General features: G+C 40.5%; 1 protein-coding gene and 1 long non-coding RNA gene across 3 annotated transcripts in view; one reads left to right on the top strand and one right to left on the bottom strand.

The window, feature by feature from the left end:
* The first annotated feature begins 222 nt into the window (after positions 1-222).
* The window catches only part of LOC127180248 (uncharacterized), a 36,496-nt gene continuing 12,453 nt past the window's right edge, over positions 223-24,265 (top strand). The window contains exons 1-2 of the long non-coding RNA XR_007829605.1: positions 223-1,600; positions 7,012-7,072. This is a non-coding gene — a long non-coding RNA (uncharacterized LOC127180248). The remainder of the gene's footprint in view (positions 1,601-7,011; positions 7,073-24,265) is intronic.
* On the bottom strand, positions 1,920-20,115 carry LOC127180247 (brain-enriched guanylate kinase-associated protein). Of its 2 annotated transcripts, XM_051134255.1 has the most exons (8): positions 20,039-20,115; positions 18,566-18,594; positions 11,965-12,063; positions 11,097-11,258; positions 9,045-9,111; positions 6,274-6,381; positions 5,627-5,710; positions 1,920-4,064 (listed from the first exon to the last, which is right to left on the bottom strand). In XM_051134255.1, the coding sequence occupies exons 3-8, from the start codon at positions 12,033-12,035 to the stop codon at positions 2,865-2,867; spliced, it is 1,692 nt and encodes a 563-aa protein (XP_050990212.1). In that variant the 5' UTR covers positions 12,036-12,063; positions 18,566-18,594; positions 20,039-20,115; the 3' UTR covers positions 1,920-2,864. The 2 variants fall into 2 exon arrangements, with proteins under 2 accessions (XP_050990212.1, XP_050990214.1); XM_051134257.1 differs by lacking the exons at positions 18,566-18,594; positions 20,039-20,115 and adding an exon at positions 18,325-18,407.

The raw sequence follows: 24,265 nt of genomic DNA, 5'->3' as shown, positions 1-24,265 counted from the left end.
TGTTAAATTAATAAAAAGTGATAGCATAGATTTACATTGTAAGAAAAGATTTATATTTTGAATAAATGCTGTTCTTTTAACTTTTTATTCATCAAAGAATCCTGAAAAAAGAATCACAGGTTTCCAACATTGATCATTCTAATAATAAATCAGTATATTAGAATGATTTCTGACATGTAAGACTGGAGTAACAGCTGATGAAAATTCTGCTTTGCATCACAGGAATAAATTATTTTTTAAAGTATATTAAAATAAAAACCATTATTTTATATTGTAATAACATTTTGCAAATATTACAGTCTTTTCTGTATTTTTGATCAAATAAATGCAGCCTTGATGTGCATAAAAGACTTCTTTAAAAATCATTACAAGTCTTACTGATCCCAAACTTTTGAGCGATAGTGTGCGTGTGTACAGTGTATAGCAGTTAAATTTACTCATCAATTCACACCAAGAAATGAAAACTCAATCAAATCAAATCAAAATTTATTTAGTAAAGAAAACTACAGCAAAAATATAGAAATGTGTCTAGAAGCAGTTCAGCTGTTTCTTAATGTCATCAGAGGTAGAACAGAAAAATACAGATGAACAATCATCATCATCCATCTGTGTGATTGTTCATTCCTGTTTACATTTACATAAATGCATTTAAGGGTTACACTTTATCAGTTCAGTTATTACGTGGAACATGTTCATGTTTCCATCATGTTTGTCCAAACACAGGCAGCACGAGATGAAATCATGTTGGTTTTATCACAGTAAATGTCAGTTTATTGCTTCATCACAGTGATGCGAACATGAGCTGAAGTTTTAATCATTTCTCTGCTGAATGTTCATTTTCTCTGCAGGTGCTTCTACAAACGGACTGTTTATTTAGAAATATACCAGTTGTTTGTTCATTTTCTTGTTTCTCTGATCGAGTTCTTTCAACGTAAACATGTTTTCCAATCTGGTTTTCATTGATAAATTACAATGTTTTTGTTGGGCTTCTCTCAATACCCAGACTTGAGCTCTTGGTCATTTCAGAGTGTGCACAACAGGAACCAAAGCAGGTTTCTTAACTCACATTAAAAGCACACAATCTCTGATAGTGCCTCTGTGTCTGCCAATAATCATTCATGAACCCTATGTGGCCCAAATTCTGTGAGATTTCAAGGAAAACGTTGCATTGTTAGTCACATGAATTAGATATTGCATACTATTTGCTAGTAAAGCAAAGTTTGTATATTTTATTGGTTTGTAACACGTTTGCAATTGCTTTTTCTCTTAGAAGCACCACAATCACTAAACTGTCATCACAAGAAGCAGACAAATGCACAGTATTGAAAGTAAATCTCTGTAAAAACTTGCATTTTTGCAGTACTGTTTCGCAAATGTGTCTCATCAGGCAATCAAAACTATACGCACACTTACAGTCTTAATGCACACTTGAGACAAATACAGGAAATAACTCATGCAAGTGGTCAAGTGTGCAAATTGGGACAAACTCATCATGTCTCTTCATCCTGTCAGTCTTTAATTAACAAATGCCACTTCCTTAAATGACATCATCTTCAGGAAGTGACATCATCTTGATGGGACATCAACTGCACAAACATCAGTAAGTGCTCACCGTTGATCTGATGTGTTTTGTGTCACTCACTGAATGTTGACTTCAGCTTACTGATCTGAACTAAACCAGATTTCTGAAACGGTTACAGAAGATGCTTTAACAGAAATATATCTTTTCATTACAACACAACCAAATTCATGTTGTAAAGATGACATGGGTTCAGCTGCTGCGTAAGAACATCTATTAGGCACCAGTAGTTTTCCACTGTGATTTTATTTTCGTAACAGCTGGAAGTAAGAGATCCGTCCTCTCAGAGCAGATATTTATAGAACAGGACTTCTGTCTGAATGCCATACTGCACTGGGTGTGTGTGTGTGTGTTGAGTTCTCATACTATTATATTAACATTCATCACGACTAAGAATGAACACAGTGCTTTTACATGAGTTCAGCTGAAATCACTGCAGCTCATCACTCACTTGAGGTCTATATATCAATACAAATCATAATTTCAGCTCATTTACATACTGTATGTACATTCCTGGTGTATCTTGTAGATAAAAACAGTGTTAGGTGAAAAATATTGGTGTATGAAGAGCTTCAATATCACTGACAAACTTTGGCAGCTAGAAAAACTCTGCAGTAAAAGCACCTGAAGATGAAATATTAACAAATATTTACAATCAAATAATGTTTAAACACAGGAGCTGCTTTAGTAAAAGAACGGACTAGATGATGACTTTTATGGTTGTTCATTTCTGATTTTGTCTAAAGAGAAAATGATTCAGATTTGGTGAGTCAGACAGAGAAATCTGAAAAATCACAAGCTTAATTAGTTATTGTCTTCATTTAAGCTGAACTATCTTGTTTCTGTGCCACCACACGGATAATGTTTAATCACAAAATTAAAGATTAAGAATCTGGACTGAAATTTGAGCTAAATAAATAAATAAATAAATAGAAATAACAGGGCAACCTGAAACAAGGGACTTAATTCATTTTAGGTATTTCTTGAATAATTGACTTGTTTTTTTTTGTTTTGTTTTGGGGGTTTTTTTTGGTTTATTTTCTTTGATGCTGCTATTACTGTAACAGTAGTCCTCTGTGTAAATACACAACATTGATCTGTTTGTTTGAGCAGCTCAACAGCTCAGCTTCTGACTCAACCAATCACGTGAGTTTGGGGCGGGACTATCTGTGTGAATGACCAATGACAGATGAGGAGCTGAAGGGACAGTACAAATGTTTGACAAGGCAGAAATGACACACTTCAGGTGTTTACTGCTCTTTACTGCAGTACATTTAACTGACTGTTAGTTAAGCAGCGTTCCGTACAGCTGTGCTTTAGTCAGACTGTCTTTGCGACTGAGTCCAGCGTTCCCAAACTTTTGACTCTGTGGTGTCATTTTCTGAGCCCCAGGGTTTTGATGGTCCTTGTATTTCTGGACGTCCAGATCCTGGTTTAGTGACTCCGCTGAACTGCCAGGACTTTCATCTGCGTAATCTCTCAGTGAAACGTCTTTAGTCGTGTTTTCCTTGTCTTTGGTGTTTTCAGTTATGAAGAAGCTGCTTGTCGAACCCTTTGAGCGAAACATCCGTCCTCTCTCAGCCTTCAATGCATTCAGACTCATCTTTGGGTTCAGTGCAGGACTCGATCCCACCGACGCAGGGAATCGCAGATCCCGCCTACGGAAGACGTCTTCTCCATCCTGGAATCTGCTGTAAAGGGGCCCTGGTTTGATCTTGGCGGGGCCGAGCGTGAAGTGGCACTCTGAGAAACTGAAGGGCGAGAATCTGCTGACGTCCTCCACGCTCATCTGCCGCCAGCCGTCCGTCGCGTCCGCAGGGACGTGGACACGACTGTCTCCGGACGCACTGTAGCCGGATTGGCCGTTTTGTGAGCCCACGTGCTGGAAGCTGCTCGACTTGGGAAAACCTAGACGTTCCTTTCCATACAAGGATGAGTTCTTGCATTCATAGTCTCCATCGCGCCAATCGGTGAACAAAGCCTGCTGGGAGGAGGACGGACCGTGAACCTTCTCATCCGAGGCTGTGCTGCAGCTGGAATAACAGCTGGAGGCGGGAAGAGATCTGAGGATGAACCCAGAGAAAGGGTCTTCATGCAGGGGGAAGCTCTCGTTGTCCAGGTTGCTTTCGGTGGATGTGTGTCCTTTGATGCGTCCGTTCTGGTCTGCGCTCTGCCGTCTCTCCGGCCAGCGGTCACGCCGCCGCTCATCGTTGGGACAGTACAGTGCCGTGTCGCTGCAGTACAGGTCAGATGACTTATACGGCGTGTGCCGCTGAATTTTGTCCGCGCCGGATGGGAATTCTGGGGCTTGTGGGCTCGGCGAGCGTGTGACCGGACAGCTTCTCCCGGGCTCAGGTTTCTCCAGGATTCGGCCGATGACGGCGGTGGGAACGGCATCTGAGTAGGATTGTCGCAGCCCTGTGCTCCGGCCGCGATCCTGCTGCTCCATGTGGGAACTCACTCGCTCCTGAAGATCAGCAGGAAGCTAAAATAAACACACAGAGAAAATACTCTAGAGATGAGAAACTAAACACAGAGAAGAAATGTTTCGCAGATGAGCATACTCACATCTTTCTTCTATGGAGCCCTTGAAGGGACATGAGGGAAAAAAATAAAACTCTCTATTCTACAGATCTCCCTTAAGTATTGTGTTCCACCAAGAACTTTGCGTTTGGAAAACCTTTGCATTCTCTTAAGGAACTTTGCAATCACTCGTAAAACTTCTGCATTCTCTCACGAGTATTTCGTTCCCCCAACAAACTTTGCATTCGCTCAATGTTCTGGATTTGTTCACAAAATGCATTACTATTGGGTTCTCCTGAGAAACTTGCATTCGTTCGTAAAACTGTTGCACAGCCACAGCCATATCACCCTGCAGCCCAAGACTGGTTGCCCACTGAAGATAAGCAGGGCTGAGTCTGGTTAGTACCTTGGATGGGAGACTTCCTGGGAAAACTAGGTTGCTGTTGGAAGAGGTGTTAGTGAGGCCAGCAGGGGGTGCTCACCCTGCGGTGTATGTGGGTCCTAATACCCCAGTATAGTGACGGGGACACTATACTGTAAAAAGCACCATCCTTCAGATGAGATGTTAAACCAAGGTCCTGATTCTCTGTGGTTATTAAAGATCCCATGGCATTTCTCGTAAAGAGTAGCGGTGTGTCCCCGGTGTCTTGGCCAAATTCCCTCCTCTGGCCTTTGTCAATCATGGCCTCCTAATAATCCCCATTCACTGAATTGGCTCTATCACTCTCTGTCCTCTCCACCTGTAGCCGGTGTGTGGTGAGCGCACTGGCGCCGTTGTCCTGTGGCTGCCGTCGCATCATCCAAGTGGACGCTGCACACCGGTGGTGGGTGAGGAGAGATCCCCCCCATATGATTGTAAAGTGCTTTGGGTGTATGGTAATACACAATGAAAGCACTATATAAAAATGCGCTCATTCATTCAAAACGATTGCGTTCCCAGAGAAACTTGCATTCGCTCACAAAAATATTGCGTTCGCATAACTTCTATGTGCGAGAAACTGTTTCCCCAAGTAACTCGCAAAACTATCACGTTCCCTCAAGAAACTTGTATTTGCTCATTAAACTTCCTTTATTCTGATGGATATATAGAGGTGAATATAATGAATCATATAAAGAAAACCTCTGTCCGACCTCATCATCCCCTGTAGTCCATCTGAAGGACACAGCAGAGCTGCATTATGGGAAGAGCGTTCTGTTCTCTCTGTGATGAACAGTACATGGAGCGTGTCTGTAAACAGACTCTGTCAGCAGTAAAACCAGCGTATTTCTCTTTGCCACCCTCAAACAAAGCAGAGAGAGTTTATATTTAATAGAAACCCGTCTGGCCTCTGGCAGAAAGAGACAGAAAGAAACCGATGGATTTTAAACCTGTGACTGCAGAATGAAAATGGAAAGGATTCGCTGCGCCTCTGACTTTCTTTAAGGTTGTGCTATTTTTAGGATGAGTTTCCCTCTGAGAAAGAAACCAGCGGCACATACGTGTGTGTGTGTGTGTGTGTGTGTGTGTGTGTGCACAGGTCGTACCTCAGACAGTTTGTGTGCTCTGTAAGGAGATTTTCCACACTGGAGCAGTTGAGCCGCCAGATTACAGTCTTTCCTGTACAAATCCTGCAGGAAAACCACAAACCGTCAACTAACGAGATTTAATTTGCCAAATGATCATTCCATATACGACTCTCAATCCATCAATATTACAGATCCGTCATTTACTGACAAACACAGTAGATGAATGTCTTTCCTTGTTTTGTTTGAGCTAACAAAGAGATATGAACACTGATTATAGTCTAGTTAGTCATCATCACGTCAAAAAAAGTTCTGATGGATACTTATGATCCTCAAACTAACATGTTAATCTTCCCACTCTGTTCGTCACTTGAACTGCAAGCCTTTATGTCTCTAAACCACAAGAATTTGAGAAGGAATCTGAGCATCATCTCTGGCTCAACAGAACTAGTGAACCTAGAGAGAAATCAAGCGGATGCTGAAACACCAGCTGCTCCAGACCTCAAACACTCGCTCCATCACCGTCTCGACGCCAGAGGCTGATAAATATTAGGTGAAACCTGTCAAGAACCTTCAAAGAACACTCCCTGTTCCCCAGCAGGGATCTGAACGCTTTGAAAAAACATTCAGATGAAGCTGTGAATTCAGCGCGGCGTGTGTGTGCGTACGTTATCCTCTCGCAGCTTCTGGATGGTGATCTTGGCCTCCATCAGGTGGTTGTTCAGCGTGACGATCTCTCGACTCAGAGATCTCTTCTCCTCTTCGTGATGTTGAGTCTGGAACACAAAACCAATATGAACACACTACAGTACTAAACTACATCATTGTCCAATTCTAATCTGATGAATGTGACTATAAGAAGATATGTGAATATTATAAACATTAACATAATTTGAGCTGCTGTTAAACATCACTAATCAATTCAATCAGCAGTTTCATTAACACGAGTGAACAATAAACCCAAATAATCAGCAGTGATCATTGAGAGCAGCTTCAGTTCAGCCTGTAATTTCTGCTCATCAATCAGACGAGTTTGTAAGTCGACATCAGATCTCGAAATGTCTGTTTGTGTATTTGAGTGTTTGTTGGAATGGAAATCCCATTATTTCTTTGCCTTAAACAAACCACGCAGAGCATCAGCTGTGTTTGCATATGATTAATGGATTTAATCTGACAGGATTTATATCAGACCTCGTTCTGTTTGACTCTGGATGTAATGAACAAACAATCAGACACTCGCTCACAGAACGGATGTACTCTTAGTCTTAATATGAAGCAGAATCAAACACACATCAGCCAGTGTTTCATGATGCCTGTAGTTCAAGCTCAAATAAGATGATTCAAATGAACAGTTCATTTCTCCTGATGAAAACATCAATGCACTTACACTCGTGTGTCATTTCTAGACAGCAGTCGTTCGTCTGAAATCAGCGCTGGACTGAACGAGTGATTGCTGCTGAATCACAGGTACGCTGCCACTCAGTTACTGCTGTGACCCATATGATGCTGTTTCTATGGTAACATCTGTCAATCATAGTCATGTGACCTGCACTGATGTTTCACCTGAGCGCCTGTGTGACTATTTATTGAGTTTTACATTGGAGTTTAACCTGTGTGTGTGTGTGTGCTTGTGTTTCTGGTTTGGTCTCAAATCCCCCGTGAGCCAATTACTCAAAAACTGAAAGCGACGAAGCCCGAAGTGTCAGATGCTCTTGTCTTTGAACAGTGTCCTGTGTGTTTCTGGAGGCTGACTGTGCTTTAGAATGAATGTAGACCTCGCCTCTCGGTTTAGAAAGAGCTGAATGTGGATGAACGACCCGTCGTGAGGCTCTATACATCTCTACTGTTTGACCGTATATGTGATGCTGTCGCTGCGATTTTCTTCTGCTGCGGATCAAACAGGATTTGAATGCTGATGCGTGTCTCTGCGCCGCATCTCTGGAGTCTCATTTGTGTTTTTACTGAGAACCTTGGACTAATGAGGACACAGAAAATGCCACATTCAGGAAAGACACAGAAGCGCTTGACAGATTCATTAGACAGATTGAGTCCTGAGCTGCAGTTGTAAAATGATAGAAATGTATCCAAATGAAGTGAGTTTATGATTAAAAGAAGAACAAATATCTGCTAATGGGCTCAAAAAATATCAACTTAATTCAAAGGGAAAACTTGTTTTCTGACCCCATTGACGGATACCTGATATAATCATAAACTCACTTCATTCTTATCTTGTGTTATTTTGGATCTCCGTTAAATGTATTCTTGATACGTTTTTGATTTACATGCGTGACATGACGCCAAATTTCCACGCAGTTCAGTCTGGGATTTCGCGATCAGGTTGTCCCGTCGGCACAGACCCGGCTCTGACCTTCATTTCCACTCTCTGACTAACTTAAAATTAGATATCAGAAAGGTTCTTCTCATTCACAGTGTATTTCTGTTCCAAGCTCATCTTCAGTGTGTCCTGCTGATTTTCCACATCAAGAGCCGCAGCTCACTGGGAATCACTTCTAAACCCATTCTGTAGCGGAAAAAGCCATCAGCTCTGAGCCGGTCTTTCTAAACAATTATAAATAATTATAATTGTTTGCAACTTGCTTTTTAATCTCCATTGTATGTTTTAGAAATAGTGTTACCTTTTACACAAATTGCTTTTGATAAATGTGCTTCTGTTAAATGCATAAATGTAACATTAAACATTCACATGCTACATTTTGCATTTTTTGCATATTTAACATAATCCTGTAGAGTATTTAAATGGCAAAGTGGGAATTTATGAATGTAAACCTTTGACAAAAAAGAAATGCAGCAGCAGATATCGAAGTGGAAAAAGTCAGTTTCAAAGCATCTATGAATGCATGATGATCATTCAACATCTCCAGTTCAGGATGGTGAATGTAATATCACGTTGAATGAATCTCTGGTCTGCAGCGTGTGAAAGAGATGAACAGTCATGTCCGCTGATGAGGCCTGTAAATGGCATCAAACTTTAATCGGATTTAAGATGATCAGACTCTGAACCGCGGCTCTGATCATCTAATCGCTCTGAGAGTCAGAAGCTGTGAGGTTATTGATCTGTGGCAGCGCTGCGTCTGCGTCTCCACCTTCATTTCTGTTGTTCTGTTGTTGAGAGAGCAGCACTTGTTGATTACGGCACAAGAGTCGACGCTTTCAGCGTTCTTGCAGCACAACTGCTGAAAGTGATTCAACACATCAGTCGTTCATGATAAGTGAGAAACTCACAGAGGAAGATCTCGTATCAGAGTCGTTCTGTGTGTGATCTGATGATAGTGAGGATCTGCTGCTGTTCAGCGTTTGTCTCTGAAGAGTTACTGTGATTATTTATGGTAAAGCATCATTAGCATTCGGAGTCAAGCAAAGGATGGATATGTGTTTTATCATTGAGCGATAATGAAGCAACTGAACAAATGTTTCTTACCATTCGGTGGATTTTCTCCTCCATGTCCTGATTTATTCTCTGTAGAGCCGCGTAGCTGCTCTGAATCCTGTAGGAGATGATGAAGATGAAATCAAGCACTCACACACTCTTCTGTCATGAGATTATAAGGATAAAACGTTTGTCAAGACAAACTTTAAGCTGACTTGAGAAAGGTTTTAAAGTTTTAAATGTTTTTAAAAGTTTGACAGTTTTCAGTCTGAAAAAGTTTGAAGTTTAAAGCAGTTTTAAAGCTTAAAGCTTAAATGTTTTGATGGCAAAACAGTCTGTCAGACAGATGATAGACAGCATGTTTTTAGCATGTTACTAGCACGATTGACACGTTACTAGCATGTTGCTAACATGTTTCTAACATTAGCATATTACAAACATGTTGTTAGCATGATTCACATGTTGCTAGCATGTTGCTAGCATTATTAGAATGTTGCTAGCATGTTTCTAGCATGTTGTTAACATGTTTTAATGCATCTCTGACATGATTAGCATGTTATTAGCATATTGCTAGCATGATTAGAATGTTGCTAGCATGCTGTTAGCATTATTAGCATGCTATCAGCATGTTTCTAGCATGATTAGCAAGTTACTAGCATGTTTCTAACATGATTTGCATGTTACTAGCGTGTTGTTAGCATGATTAACATGTCTCTAGCATGATTAGCAAGTTGCTAGCATGTTAGCATGATTAACATGTTGTTAGCAAGGTGCTAGCATGTTTATAGCATGATTAGCATGTTGCTAGTATGATTAAAATGTTGTCAGCATTATTAGCATGCTGCTAGCATGTTTCTAGCATGAGTAGCAAGTTACTAGCATGTTTTTAACATGATTAGCATGTTACTAACGTGTTGTTAGCATTATTAACGTTGCTAGCACGTTTCTAGCATGAATAGCAAGTTGCTAGCATGTTAGCATTATTATTATGTTGTTAACATGTTTCTAGCATGTTGCTAGTATTCTTAACATGTTGCTAGTATGATTAGAATGCTGCTAGCATGTTGTTAGCATTATTAGCATGCTGCGAACATGTTTCTAGCATGAGTAGCAAGTTACTAGCATGTTTTTAACATGATTAGCATGTTACTAGCGTGTTGTTAGCATGATTAACATGTTGCTAGCATGTTTCTAGCATGAATAGCAAGTTGTTAGCATGTTAGCATTATTAGCATGTTAACATGTTTTTAGCATGATTAGCATGTTGTTAGTATTATTAACATGTTGCTAGTATTTTTCTTGCATAATTAACAAGTTTCTAGCATGTTAGCATTATTAGCATGTTGTTAACATGTTTCTAGCATTAACAAGTTGCTTGCATGTTTCTAGCATGTTGTTAACATGTTTTAGTGCATTTCTGACATGATTAGCATGTTATTATCATATTGTTAGCATGGTTACAATGTTACTAGCATGTTGTTAGCATTATTAGCATGCTGTTAGCATGTTCCTAGCATGATTAGCAAGTTACTATGTAAGTCTATGGGATTTTTCCCAGTTTTAATCGTAATTTTTAGGAAAACTGTAAGTCCGATCAGTTAGAAAAGACACAGCACACTCGATCAGATCAGTCTGAAGATCTGGGCTGAGTCTGGAGTTTGTAAAGTTAAAGCTCTAGGAGGAGATACAGTCAGAAATTTAGTCTCAGAAGAAGTAGTTGTTTAAATAGCATTTCAGTAAGTTGGCTTTCTCGAGTCTTGTGTTGTGTTTCTGAGCATCATTCATCATTCACATCTTGAAACATCAACACTGTTATTGAGCTGAATTGAATGGCACTGCATTGCTGCCCTTTGTACAACTACTTACAGCTAAATTGATCTCGTTTCAAATTGATGAACACTCTTGTAACTAAAGGTTCTTCACTGGTATTGATGATTCCACGAAGAACCTTTGGACAAAAGGTTTCCATTGGACTTTATCGTATAAAAAGTTAAGAAGTGGTTCTTTTCAGAACTGTTTCCTGCATGTTCTTTGGGGAACCAGAAATGGAGTTCACAGTGTTTCGTTCTCATCTGATACATTCGGTGACTGTGTTTCTCAGACCTGCGCAGTTTCTCTGTGAATTTGTCCAGTTCGTCTTGAGCTCGTCGCAGCTCCGTCTCCAGATACTGACGCGTGGACTCGAACTCGCTCTGCAGCTGCTGCAGTTTGTGTGTGGTGCAGCCGAGACGTCTGCGCAGATCCTCCTTCTGCTCCTGCAGCGAACTACACACACATCATCTCAATTACTCCACAACACCACCGGCCCAAATAAGACTCCGAATGATTGAGATGTCGTTACATGAACACAGTCTCAATTAAAATGCATCACTCGCTCCACAGCAAACGCACTCTGTGATCAAAAGTGCCAAACATGATTTATTCATGCGCTTGTGGAATATCCATGAATCTGACATACTGGAATTATACTTTAATGGCCTTCAAAATGATCAAATGAAAGAGAAATAATAATGACTGAGCCGCCTTCGCTCGATCTGATTTCAATCCATTTATATCACATTCAACTGTATGTAAAAGCTAAAAAAAAACATTTGGTTTTACTAGAAATATAACTGTTCCTCAAGAATGATCTTGACTTGTGTGTACGTGTGTTTCCTAAACTTGTGTTCTTCCATACGCGAACAAAACGCCATCGCAGGACCAGAATTCAGATTCAGCCTTGCCATTTCAGTTGAGGGAAATCTGATTTTCTACGGTCTTTAATGTGCAGAATGGCGATACGCATCAGGAAATGTCTGTTTGGCTGTAACTGGATTTGAGCAGCGTTCACCTGCCTGATGGGATCGATCATAAGCGGGTCTGATGGGATCACGAGGGCGTCTAATGGCTTCGGCCGTCAGAGAGCAGATGACATTTAGATGAAGAGCCTGATGGATGGATTGATGATTCAATGGCGATTTTAGACTCTTACCTTCTCTTCTGATGTTTACACCCATTTCTTGGTGCTTTTAGTGCTGTTTTCCCAATATAAATCTTTTTCATGTTTTCTCAGTGTGTCTGTGAGTGTTTCCTGCAGAGTCAGAGACAGACACACACACAGCTGAACGAGTCAAGAGATTTCACTTTAACATTTTGATAGTTGTTAGTTTAATGTCAGTATAAACACTCCTCCAAAATGAACAAATGCGCTGCAGACACTGATGTTTTTTCTCAGTATTTACTCTTGTATTCCAGTACAAATATATAAACATTTTGAAATCAAGATACATTTACTTGCAAATGCAAGATGCAAATACCAAATAGACTGGAAGTCTTGTTTCTTGTTTTATGAGAAAATTTTATGCTTGATCTGAGCCTCTTCAGTTGTGGCTCACACTTCGTACTTTCACAGTCAAAATAGACAGAAGCCTTTTCTTTTTTCTTTTTCTTTTTTTTTTAGGAAAATCAATCTGTTATATTTTTGTTCAATAATATTTTTTAATTATTATTTAATTTTATCATTTCATTTTTAATAATTTTATTCAATTTTAATAAGTAAATATTTCTGATCAAAAACGACTTAAAGGAGAACTCCACTTCCAGAACAACAGTTCACAAATAATGTACTCATCCCCCTTGTCATCCAAGATGTTCATGTCTTTCTGTCTTCAGTCGTAAAGAAATTATGGTTTTTGAGAAAAAACGTTTCAGGATTTTTCTTCATATAATGGACTTCATTGGTGCCCCAATTTTGAACTTCCAAAATGCAGTTTAAATGCAGCTTCAAAGGCTCTAAATGATCCCAGTCGAGGAAGAAGGGTCTTATCTAGTGAAACGATCGCTCATTGTTTTCAGAAAATAAAAATTTGTATACTTTTTAAGCACAAAGGCTGGTGTAGCACAGGCTCTGGGATGCGCGTTCACGATGCTACGAATTAGTGATGGGTCATTCTTGAATGATTCTTTCATTTTGAACAAATCTTTAATGTGACTAGGGAAGAATGAGTCGTCTCGGGGAGTGATTCGTTCAGTCGTGCATGCGCAACATCCTATTAGGTTCTGTACTGGAATTAGTTCACCTGTTTCGAGTGGTTTGTTCATCTTATGGGGCGTCACGTGATGAACGAACGACACGAACCCGAAAACTTGTCAGATAAGAGGTGAGGTGAGCGAATCATAGACTAAAGACCCAGGTAAACAATGAATGAATCTTTTCTGTTTCTTATAGAATTATAGTTTTGTCTTGTTTGTAGTGTGATCAACGTTTGTGTAAGCAGTAGATGTGTTACGGAAAAAACACGTAACATTTTAATTATATTTTGCTAAAATTAACGAAATGACTCGAAAAAAGATTCGTTCATTTTGCTGAACGAGACTCAAAGGTCGGAGTCAGTAAAATGATCCAAACTTCCCATCACTACTACGAATCACGTCTAAGTTTATTGTCTGTGTACTCCGGCTCAGAAAGGTAGAGTATGGAGAAAAACTCCATCTTATTTTCTCCTACAACTTCAGAATCGTCCGACATTGTTGTACCTTTTGTTTGTAAACAGTGTTTGACTTACTTGCACTTTCTTAGTCTTTACGCGTTCACTTTGTAAACACTGGGTCTGTAGTTCTGCGTGACCCTTCGATGTGATTCAACAGTACGTGGATGCGCATCCCAGAGCCTGTGCTACACCAGCTTTTGCGCTTAAAAATTTTCTGAAAAAAATAAGCGATTGTTTCGCTAGATAAGACCCTTCTTCCTCATCTGGGATCGTTTAGAGCCTTTGAAGCCACGTTTAAACTACATTTTGGAAGTTCAAAATCAGGGCACCAATCAAGTCCATTATATAGAGAAAAATCCTGAAATGTTTTCCTCAAAAACCATAATTTCTTTACAACTGATGACAGAAAGACATGAATATTTTGGATGACAAGGGGGTGAGTAAATTATTTGTGAATTGTTGTTCTGGAAGTGGACTTCTCCTTTAAGAGGCTCAGAGGATTAAAACCAGACCAAAAGTAAAGCAACATTGGTGGTATAATGCTGAACGTGTGACTGCATGCGTTGGCCGCGTCTCATTCGGATGTGATAATGCTGTTGTATTTGCACTGACGGGTCTAAAATAAGTCAATAAGTCGCAGTTATTGTGACTTTCACAACGCAATGCAGCGTCTCAATGACATTCTGACTCTATGAACCCAGAGAATCTCACGTGAATCGCGTTGACAGATCCGCTCGCGGCGTTACAGAGACGTCATGCTGCGTCGACGCTACAGGAGATCAGAGAACCATCTGTCACATGACTAATGAGAGACGACACCCGCTGACACACTCATCCATAAACACCCGCTGACACACACACACACACACAATAACCAATAACACAAACTTAGTAAAATACAGCCTTTTAATTTCGTTTTGCGTGAGGACTTGTTTGTTTGAGCTGTTCTTACACTAGTAGTTCAACAGATCACAAAACTCACAGTTCAGATCATTCTGATGTTTTTGAGTTATGGATTGGATCATTTTTCAGATCATCAGGAAAAAATACTTAGGGTACAGCAAGCTAAAGGCACCTCCTAAGAAAAAATGTCAAAAGTGTATGATTGCAGAAAATACATACATTTGTACTGAACATTTATGGAACAGATTTTGTGTGAAAATAAATCATACAAGCTGTATTTTGTTTAAGAATCTCACAAATGTTTGAGGTGGGCCAGAGTATTGATACAAATACTTTTTTAGTTAATACAAGTTAATACTCATTCAAAAAGTTTGTACTATTTTCTGCTTATTTTGATAAATAAAATAAATATTTTTTGTTCAATAAATATACTGCCATTAAAATATGTTCATATAAGACCTATATTTTGAAAAATACAGAAACAAAATCATTTTAAAATGTAAAGATTTTAAAAGCATGGAAGGAGATCAAATAATAGTTTAATATAGATTTACAGCAGTAACAACAAATGATATTTTATTATTATATGAAATATGATGGTTTCATTCTACATGGTGATTATCTCTAAGATGGACACCCAACATAATATATGATATTTACCATCTGAATCTAACAATGTCATATCAACAAATGGAGAAGTCAGCCTTATAATAATTATCATGTTAATTATTGTGTCTTTTAGCCCCAACAGCAGGGGCGCTTTTTACCTCAAATACCATACTTTTACAAATTCTTTCATTATTGAAAAACTGCTGTTTTAATTATCTTAAACAAAACTGAAAATCATTAAGAAGACCTTTGTCTCAAGATACATTGAACAATTTTAGCGATTCTCATTTGCTACTAAAAACATCAAAAAACATCTTTGCTTTCCATTTACTACTTAACTTAACACTTTAAGTGCTTCTTCAATTCCACAACAGAAAGTACTACACTGTAAAAAAAATTGTTTCAACTTTTACAATTTTTAAAATTTTTTGTTTAGTCAACTAAAATATTCCAGTTGTCACTTAAATTAACAGTAAGTAACTTAAAATTTCAAGTTGAGTAAACTAAACATTTTAAGGCAGCAGGGTAGCAAATTATATTAAGTTAAAAACAACTTTTTAAAGATTTTTTTTTTTTTACAGTGTAGTCTAACCTAGAAAGTTCAAATATTATTAAAGACAAACTGTAACGGTGTGAGTGAGACGAGAGGCGAGCGGATCCATTTGCGAGCTTTTATTTAAAGGACAAGACAAAAACATGGTCGAACAGGGAGGGTCAAAACAGTAGCAAACAGGTGTGACAAAGGCAAGACGTAGAGAATAATCCAAGAAACAAGCGATAGTCCAGAAAGCTATACACGGGGAACACGGGAACTAGGAACAAGGAACTAGGATAACAATGGTAAATACAACAACAATACTAATCACAATACTCCGTGAATTGCAAGGGGAAAGACCGGGGCTTTTATAGCGCCGCTGATTGGTCACAGGTGCTGACCCAGTCAGCGCGCTGAATGACGGGGAATGTAGTCCGGGGTGTGGTGCAACAGTCTGAGTGTAGTGACAGGGTGAGAGCGACATCTGGTGGTGAGCGGACCGCAGATCACCAACCAGATTCGTGACACAAACATTATATAAAATACAATATAACCAAGATACAAATAAAGTAAGGTCTAACAGTAGTGTCATAATTAGGTGTCATAATTAAGTGTAATTTAGGTGTCATAATTTAGGTGTCATAATTAAGTGTAAAATAACACTATAATTAAATATAGATTAATCTTTGTCAAAACTGTTTTGTTGTTATGTTAGTGTTAATGTGAGCAGCAGGTGTTTATAGGCTGCTGTCCCTTTAAGAGCTGATGTTCAGATCCAATATAATGACACACATCATTATATGTGTTCACCAAAGACATAACCGACTGTGTTCACCAGAATGATTGCCGAGATGTGTTTTGACATAATTTGGTGTGTATGTGTCTATTCAAGCTCATGTGTGTGCCAGAGGACTCAATTCAGTGTTTGTGTTTGTTGCTCTGGATCTTTATTCCTGTCAGACTGACGCTCAGGCCTGCAGATCAATGCATGGTGTTTTACATTAGCCGCTTCACTCTTGTTTTCTTCCTTTTTCATCTGTTTTTTCTCATTCTACACACGTCAGTGGAACACACATTCTAGATCTCGAACCCAACTTGTCTGTGTGCAGCTGGAATACCAAATGAACACGTAGTGCAGTAAAACAGCAGCGATACGACAGACGCCGCTGTCAGAACGACCGTCTGATTCACGCCAGAAATCAGCGCCGCTACAGGAAGCTCTCTGTGTGCTCACAGACAGATGGCGTGATGGGAAATCTCTACTGACTGAAGCTCTTTCTCTAAAGCGAAGCTGTCAGTCGGGCAGGGAAACTCAGAAACTAAAACCGAGAGAAATTCAACAAAAATGACAGCTTCACATGAACACAAAATCTGTTTTCATTCGGACTGTCGATGGATGCAGATATTTTTGATTGCGTTTTTTTTGTGTGTAAATTTGTCATAGTGAACAAGAAAACGAAACAACATGATCTACAGCGGTGCTCGTCACTTTTCTCAATCGCAAAAAACAATAGACAGATTTACATTGATTCAGGGATTCACAATCTTTCTTTAAACTGCAAACATTTACCGAGATTTGAAGGCAATATTTCAGTTATTTAACAGCATATTCACATGTTCATGTTTCACTGATGTCAGTTAATGGTCACATGACATGCAATGTAAAAAAAATTATATTTTATTAATAATATCTATAACATGCATTTAGTAAATACTCAGAGTGAACGTTTATATAAAGCAAAACTTTTGCTTCATGCAGCAGATCACACAATAACAGTAAGCCTAAAACCGTCATTTGTTCATGCTGCAATGCATGCTGGGATCTTTTCAAACATTTGATTTTTTTAAAACTCTTTCTGTATTTTTTTTTAAGGACTTTAGTATTTGGGCTCCTGCTGAATAAAGTCCTGTGGCGCGAGACGCTCGTCCAGCTCATTCATCAGTGACGTGCTCTCTCTAAAGTCACGATGAAGCGGAAACAGACAGATCTTTTCTTTCATATTGTGTGAGAAACAGATAAATGTAGGGTGGAGACTTGGTTTTATTTGCCAGTTGTTGATTGGATGTTGAGATGTGGGTGTGGCATTTTTAAAAAGAGGCGGATCTGAATGTTTTGCAGTGGATTATGAGAATGGCGCGAAAGTTAAAGAGAACTAATGGCTGGAGGAAATGCAAACATCACCAGAGAGAAGATTCACTGGTAGATGCATTTATATAGTAATTTCCACTATAAGATCTATAACATGCATTTTGAAAAGGCTGAACATTGATTTCATGCCAACATGAACATGGAGGTCTGCAGCTTTGATTTACAGAATGTGCTTGAATATTTCAGTCTGTAAATCAAAATGCGCTCGTGAGCTGCGTGAAGCGCCGCGTGTTTCTGAAGAAAAACATCACGAAACAACCTGAAAATCCCGATCCATCTGAAACTCACATTAAACTCAGATGCTGCTCGCTGTGACACACGTGACACTGTTAAACGAAATGAAGATGATCAAAACGTGTGTGTGTGTGTGTGTGGAACGTGGAAAAGTGACTGAGAAAAGTGAAGTGAGAAGTCTGACGCTTGATCACGTTTCTCTCTGACATCTCATTAAACTCCATCAAATGAGCAGCGTTTGCTAGCAGAGATCTCGTCAAAATGAAGCACAGAAATACTTCTATCAGTAACAGCTGTGTTAACCTCAGAATAACCCATCATCTGTCATTCTCCAACAGTTCACCAGTGAATTGAGCTGAGAACAGAGAAACACACACGACATCTCAAACACACACGTGAAATCATGCGGCTCTTCACACGCGTGTCACTCACCGTCTGTGAAGCTTGCGTGTCATGATCAGATGAGGATTCTCCCTCTAAACATACGCCAACATTCACACGGCACAAGAACAGACTGAGACGTTACAGAGGAACCAGAGAGAGACAGAGGAGGGAGGGAGGAGGACAAACCCCATCAACACAGAGGAGAAGAGAAGAGAAGAGAAGAGAAGAGAAGAGAAGAGAAGAGAAGAGAAGAGAAGAGAAGAGAAGAGAAGAGAAGGAGCGTCTTTACCTGCTGCTGCTCGCGTCTCCATCAGACACCTGAAGAAACATGAAGAACACTGACAGTTATTCATGTGATTGACATCTGTCATCAACACATCACAGAAACAGCCTGTTAATTAAATTTGCACGTTTGGGTGGTGAGATAGTGAGTGACGAATGTGAAGACCAGCTCACAACATATTTGCATACATGTAGCCACAACCCGATCTCATGGCAATTCATACATATTTTACGAGATGACTAATTTGTACGAATTTGTACGACCTCACTCATACAAATTCATCCGATTTTAGCTAAAATATGTATTTTACAAGTTGCACAATACGTTTGAATTTGTACAAATGCCCTACACCTAACCCCACCCCTAAAACTACCCGTCACTGAAAACGCATGAATGAGGTCGTATGAAATCGTACGATTTAGCCACGTCGTAAAATATGTACAAATTGGTCGTGAGATAGCATTAGTGGCCCTGGACCACAAAACCAGTCATGAGGGTCAATTTTTGGTGGTTTATGCAAAATTGAGGTTTATGCATTGAAAATCTATGAAATCAGACGATTTATGAACATCTAAAAGCTGAATAAATACACTTTCCATTGATGTGTGGTTTGTTAGGATAGGACAATATTTGGCCAAGATACAACTATTTGAAAATCTGGAATCTGAGGCTGAAAAAAAAAAAAAACAATTATTGAGAAAATCACCTTTAAAGTCCAAAGGAAGTTCTTAGCAATGCATATTACTAATTAAAAATTACGTTTTGATATATTCATGGTAAGAAATTTACTAAATATCTTAATGGAACATGATCATTACTTAATATCCTAATGATTTTTGACATAAAAGAAAAATCAATAATTTTGACCCATACAATGTATTGTTGGCTATTGCTGCAAATACACCTGTGCAACATAAGACTGGTTTTGTGCTCCAGGGACAGAACGTGCAGAGAGTAGCTATTAGAAACTAATTTAACACAGAATCTATGGAAAGCAATATTTTGTAAATAAAAAAGAAGAAGAAAAGTGTAAGTGATATAATTTCACAATGCAGCTTCAACACTGGAAGCCTGTGGCGTCACACACACAAATATGTTGGTTTCCATCTTTTATTTCATCGATGTCATTCCGTGGGCGTAATGGTTTTTCTACCGTACAAACTTTATTTTCTGTCCCCTTACCTTAACCCACCTAAACTTGCCCGTCACACAAAACCTTCTGCTCTTTTAGATTTTCCAAAAACATTTCCTCATGGGACCCCAAATTTTTTTTTTACTGGTATTACTTTACTTGTGGGGACATTTGGTCCTCATAATGCAGGAATACTCTCTCACACACACTGTTGTTCTGCAGTTTCAGTGCGTTCACACCACAAGCAGCATTAATCTGGCGTTTCCTGCAGAATGTCTTCATAACACACAAACCACAACTGTCAAATGGCAACAATCCACTATATTTACAAACACTGAGTAACTCACAGATCACAGCTGAACGCCCATCATTCCCTGTCACACACTGTTTCCTCAATGCCTTTATTTCTGAGCACTAAAATCCTGTCACGCACACTGTTATCCAGAAGATCTGAAACACACGCACATCCGCCCACCAGAGCTGATTCAACCCAGACTCGCTGTGCTTCGCTTCAGTCTGTCTGTAATGCAACAGGGAGATTATGATGAATTCTTCCATTTAGATGCACACAGTTGCCACGGCAGTTACTGAACCGAGATCCGTGCCGTTTCTATTGTTTTTAGCATTGCACCGCCTTTATGATTGGCATTTGAGAAGGAGCACTTCCATAGCGAAAAGATCAAATGAATTATTAATACGGATGCTGTTCCCCGGCAGATGAGAGAAGTGTGTCCAGACAGCAGCGGCTTCGGTGTGAATAATAGGAAACGCTGATGTATTTTTAATATGTGCTGTCACAGAGCGGCGAAGGGCTCGATTACTCCTGTGACCTCAAAACAATCTTCGATAAGATGCCTCGTACACTGTTTTAAAGGACGACATATTTCATATTTTAAGTAATTTGCATTGGTGATTGTCATACCAACACAGCAGAAAAACTATCAAACCCATTATTTTAGAAAGTAAAGAGTTACAGGAATTAATAATTTAATCACTGGATTGTTTATGATTGTTAATAGTTTAGTCACTATGGGTGCCAGGTCTTTAAGGTTATGTTCACACTGCAAGCTTAATTCAGATTGTTTTTCTCAGATCACATTTTTTTCTTGTATAGCTGTTCGCATGTTTGTGATCTGAACAGATCGTGGTTCTGAACTGAGCTGCACGTCCAAAAGAACGATACGAACAGGGTTTCCAGGTTTCCACAACAAAATCCACCCAACTCCTTGTCAAAACTAGCCTAACCATGTTCAGGGGGGTAAATATCACATTAGTGAGGTCACATCAACCCACAAAGTTGGAAAACAACCCGCGCCAACAGTGGAAAAAGTAGCCCAATTCCAAGACATCCATCAAGCCTATTTCCTTTTTTCTTTCAGAAAGCTCTTAATACTACGCTTCAGCTCTTGTTCTGTAAACTGTCGTTTGGTAAACACGTGCTAGAACACAAAACACTTGCACTAATGACTTTTATAGCTGTTGTTGTTGAGCCACCGAACAGAAAGCCCTCAATTTAAGAGGGTTTATGGGTTACTCACCAGGATGCTTCTCACAGCAGGTCTCGGGAGCGAGGTGGTGCGGTACGGTGGCTGCGGTGCCCCGTCTGGGCGCTTTGACACAGGACTCGGGCATCTGCGAGAAGATTCGCCACTCGGCTGTAAAGTTCTCTTCTCCACATCTCGTGGAAGTGTGGAGCTCACCTCGTCTTCCCTCCTTACTCTGTCTATGTCAGTCTCTAAGTAGGTTCTTCCTAAAGTTTCCATGAACGGCGGTTCCTCTTGAGTTCTTCTAAGGGTCTCGCTGGCATCCAGTATCTTGCAGCTCGGCATGCACTTGGCCCACTTGTACACGTTACTGTCCCTGGAATCACAGCCAGAATCCCTACTGGAACCAAACCAGGGACTGGAAACTGGGGTTGATGTTTGTGGACAAGTGACAGGCGGCTCCTTCTGACGGACGGGCGCACCGAAGGCTTGCAGACACTCGGGGTCCAGGACCCTACAAGTGACCTCATCGAGAAACTGAGAAAACTTGAGCTTCTCTTCGATCTTCTGCTCTAAGTCGGATGACGCCGTTGAAGTGGCAGAGGTACCCTGACTCGACGACGAGTCCCTGCGTCCCGCCACTTCCTCCTGGCTCTCCAATCCCACCACACTGCCCTGGCAGCTGTCTGAGTTCTGGTAGCCGGTCTCAGAATCACTCGTGCCCTCAGGTCGACTTGCGGAGCCGGCACGCACCCGGAAAACCTCCTCGCTGTGCTGCTTAATGGAGCTGCGCAGCAGACAGGTGGCCCCGGAGCTCCAGCTGTTGGTGTCCCAGCTGTCGTCCTCACTGGAGCTGCCGCTGCGCTGGCTGGAGCTGGAGCTCCGGAGGCTCGGGCTGGAACTTCGCAGACTAAGACTGGAGCTCTGCAGTGTCGAGGAGGTAGAAAAGCTCTTAAAGCTGGTCACCGAACCCTTTAGGCTTGACAAGGAACCTTGCAGGCTGGAGACGGAGCCTTTCAGATTGGAGGTGGAACCAGGCCTGTGCAGGGTGGGCGAGGAAAGGCTGGACGGACAGCGTGGCTGCGGCTCTTCATCCAGGTCGCTCTGACGTCCCGAGAACACTGGACAAGAGGCCGTGGAAGAACAGGAGCCCCGTTCCTGCCTGCTGGACGCCGTCTTGGGCTTCGGCTGCCTCTTCAGCGTGGACACCGTCCCGTTGACCGTAACCCCTCTTCCTGTTTTCGATGAGCCGTTCTGCATTTTCGCCTCCATTATTAGCGTGTGTAGAAAACTGGACCATGATGAGCTGGGCTGGACAGATTTCGACAGCTTTCACGCCCCAGTCCTCCCTCGCACAGTTGCCCTAAATGCATGTACGTCCCGTGACGAGCGGCCGAACTCTGTGAGAGTGACACACTTTCTCAAACGCTCATGCAGACTCACCGTACAGCTTTCTGAACGTGGACACGCGTGTCAAAAGAGAAAGCACAATCTTTCCTGGTGGAGACATAGCGAACAAACCCTCCGTATGTGTTCTGGTGGAGTCTAACAAGAGTCCTGGTTAACTTTCCAGGTCAGTTGCTCTTTAGAACAGGCATTGATCATGCTGCCACATGACGGACAGGATGTGGGACAGAAGTTGAGTTCCATAAATCGATTCCTCATTGGAGTTGTTCTTTACAGTGTTAGAGGAGGCTCTGTGTGATCAGTATGGCTGCTTGATCATGCCTGTCTCTTTTAGATTAAACTATAGGCTACAAGCTGCGGTTTGCATGTAGTTTAATGGAGCATCAGAGCCAAGTGCAGCTCAACTAAAGTGAAGAAATAAAGAACATTCCAAGTGACGATGCAAATAACTAACTGCAGTACATATTCAGAGTAAACCAGAGATTAACTAAAGGCAATGGGATAGCATAGTGGAAATTGATCTGAAGTGAAAGTGAAGTAACCCATTTTAGATAGAAACTGTAGGCACACATTCTCAACACTGCAACAAACACACATTGGGAAAACTGATCCAAATCCTTCCATGTCCTGGCCAGGATTTTTAAATGGCCTAAAATGTCCAGGTTGTGGCTTTGTGCTCCTATTGTTTTCATACTTGCTGAAGGTAGTGACTGAAAAGTAGCTCGACCAATAGCATGCAGGTATTCTACATAATTAACCAATCATGGCATGGTAGAACATGGGAACTGCAGAGAACAGCCAAATCAAATTAAACACACGTATGTACATTCAGTGTATGAAGACCATAGAGAGAACTTCAATAAGAAAAGCAAAGCCAAAACCTGCATTTTAAGCAATTTAGAAATCCCAGCCAGGACATATCTGGGCGAAAAAGGATATGATCATTCAGTCATCATTTACTGTCCCTCATGTTGTTCCAAAGCTCTCTTTCTTCTGTGGAACATGAAGGTATTTTGAAGAACACTGGGAACCAAACCACATCAGAGCCCACTGACTGCCATTGTATGGACAAAAAAAATAAAATGTGTGCACAGAAGACGGAAAGTCAGGTTTGAGTGACATGAGAGCAAGTGAATGATGACAGAATGATTTTTTTGAGGAGAACAATCCCCTTAAGGCAGTGGTTTTCAAACCGGTCCTGTGAGCTCCCCCAACGCTGCACATTGTCTCTACTAATGAGCAAATGAGTTGAATCAGGTGTGATAGATGAGGGAGACACAGAAAATGTGTAGTGTCGTGGGTGCTCATAGGACCGGTTTGAAATCCACTGCCTTAAGGTGGCTGGTTCAATCTCTGGAAAAAAAGGAAGTTTAGTGCCGCATCGACTGATAACAGCAAGTTATTGAATCAGTGACATCCTAAAGGCTGAAACTAAGAAACATATGGTCTACCAGGCACCTAAAACATATACTTTATATTCTCCTAGGGCGTTGAATGCCTATGGAGTCACATAAATTTAACAGGCAATTAAATGGAACATTGTTTAGAATGACTGATGACTGAACTGTTGGAGTGAGAGCGGCAGGCGGATTCATCAATAGACACGTCAATAGACCCTTAAGCAATATATGCTGAGCAGCACATGGAGAGCTCAACACAAAAGATTCCGTCTCACACACACAA

Source organism: Labeo rohita, chromosome 17 (assembly GCF_022985175.1).
Source record: "Labeo rohita strain BAU-BD-2019 chromosome 17, IGBB_LRoh.1.0, whole genome shotgun sequence".
Lineage (NCBI taxonomy): Eukaryota > Metazoa > Chordata > Actinopteri > Cypriniformes > Cyprinidae > Labeo > Labeo rohita.
This window is presented reverse-complemented; position numbering and strand designations above follow the sequence as displayed.

Coding starts and splice junctions, on each gene's coding strand:
- LOC127180247 (XM_051134255.1), bottom strand. CDS start 12,035: ATGAAAAAGATTTATATTGGGAAAACAGCACTAAAAGCACCAAGAAAT. Junction 11,259..11,964: donor TGTAAACATCAGAAGAGAAG/GTAAGAGTCTAA, acceptor ATGTGTGTGTAG/TTCGCTGCAGGAGCAGAAGG. Junction 4,065..5,626: donor GAGCACACAAACTGTCTGAG/GTACGACCTGTG, acceptor TGTTTATTTTAG/CTTCCTGCTGATCTTCAGGA.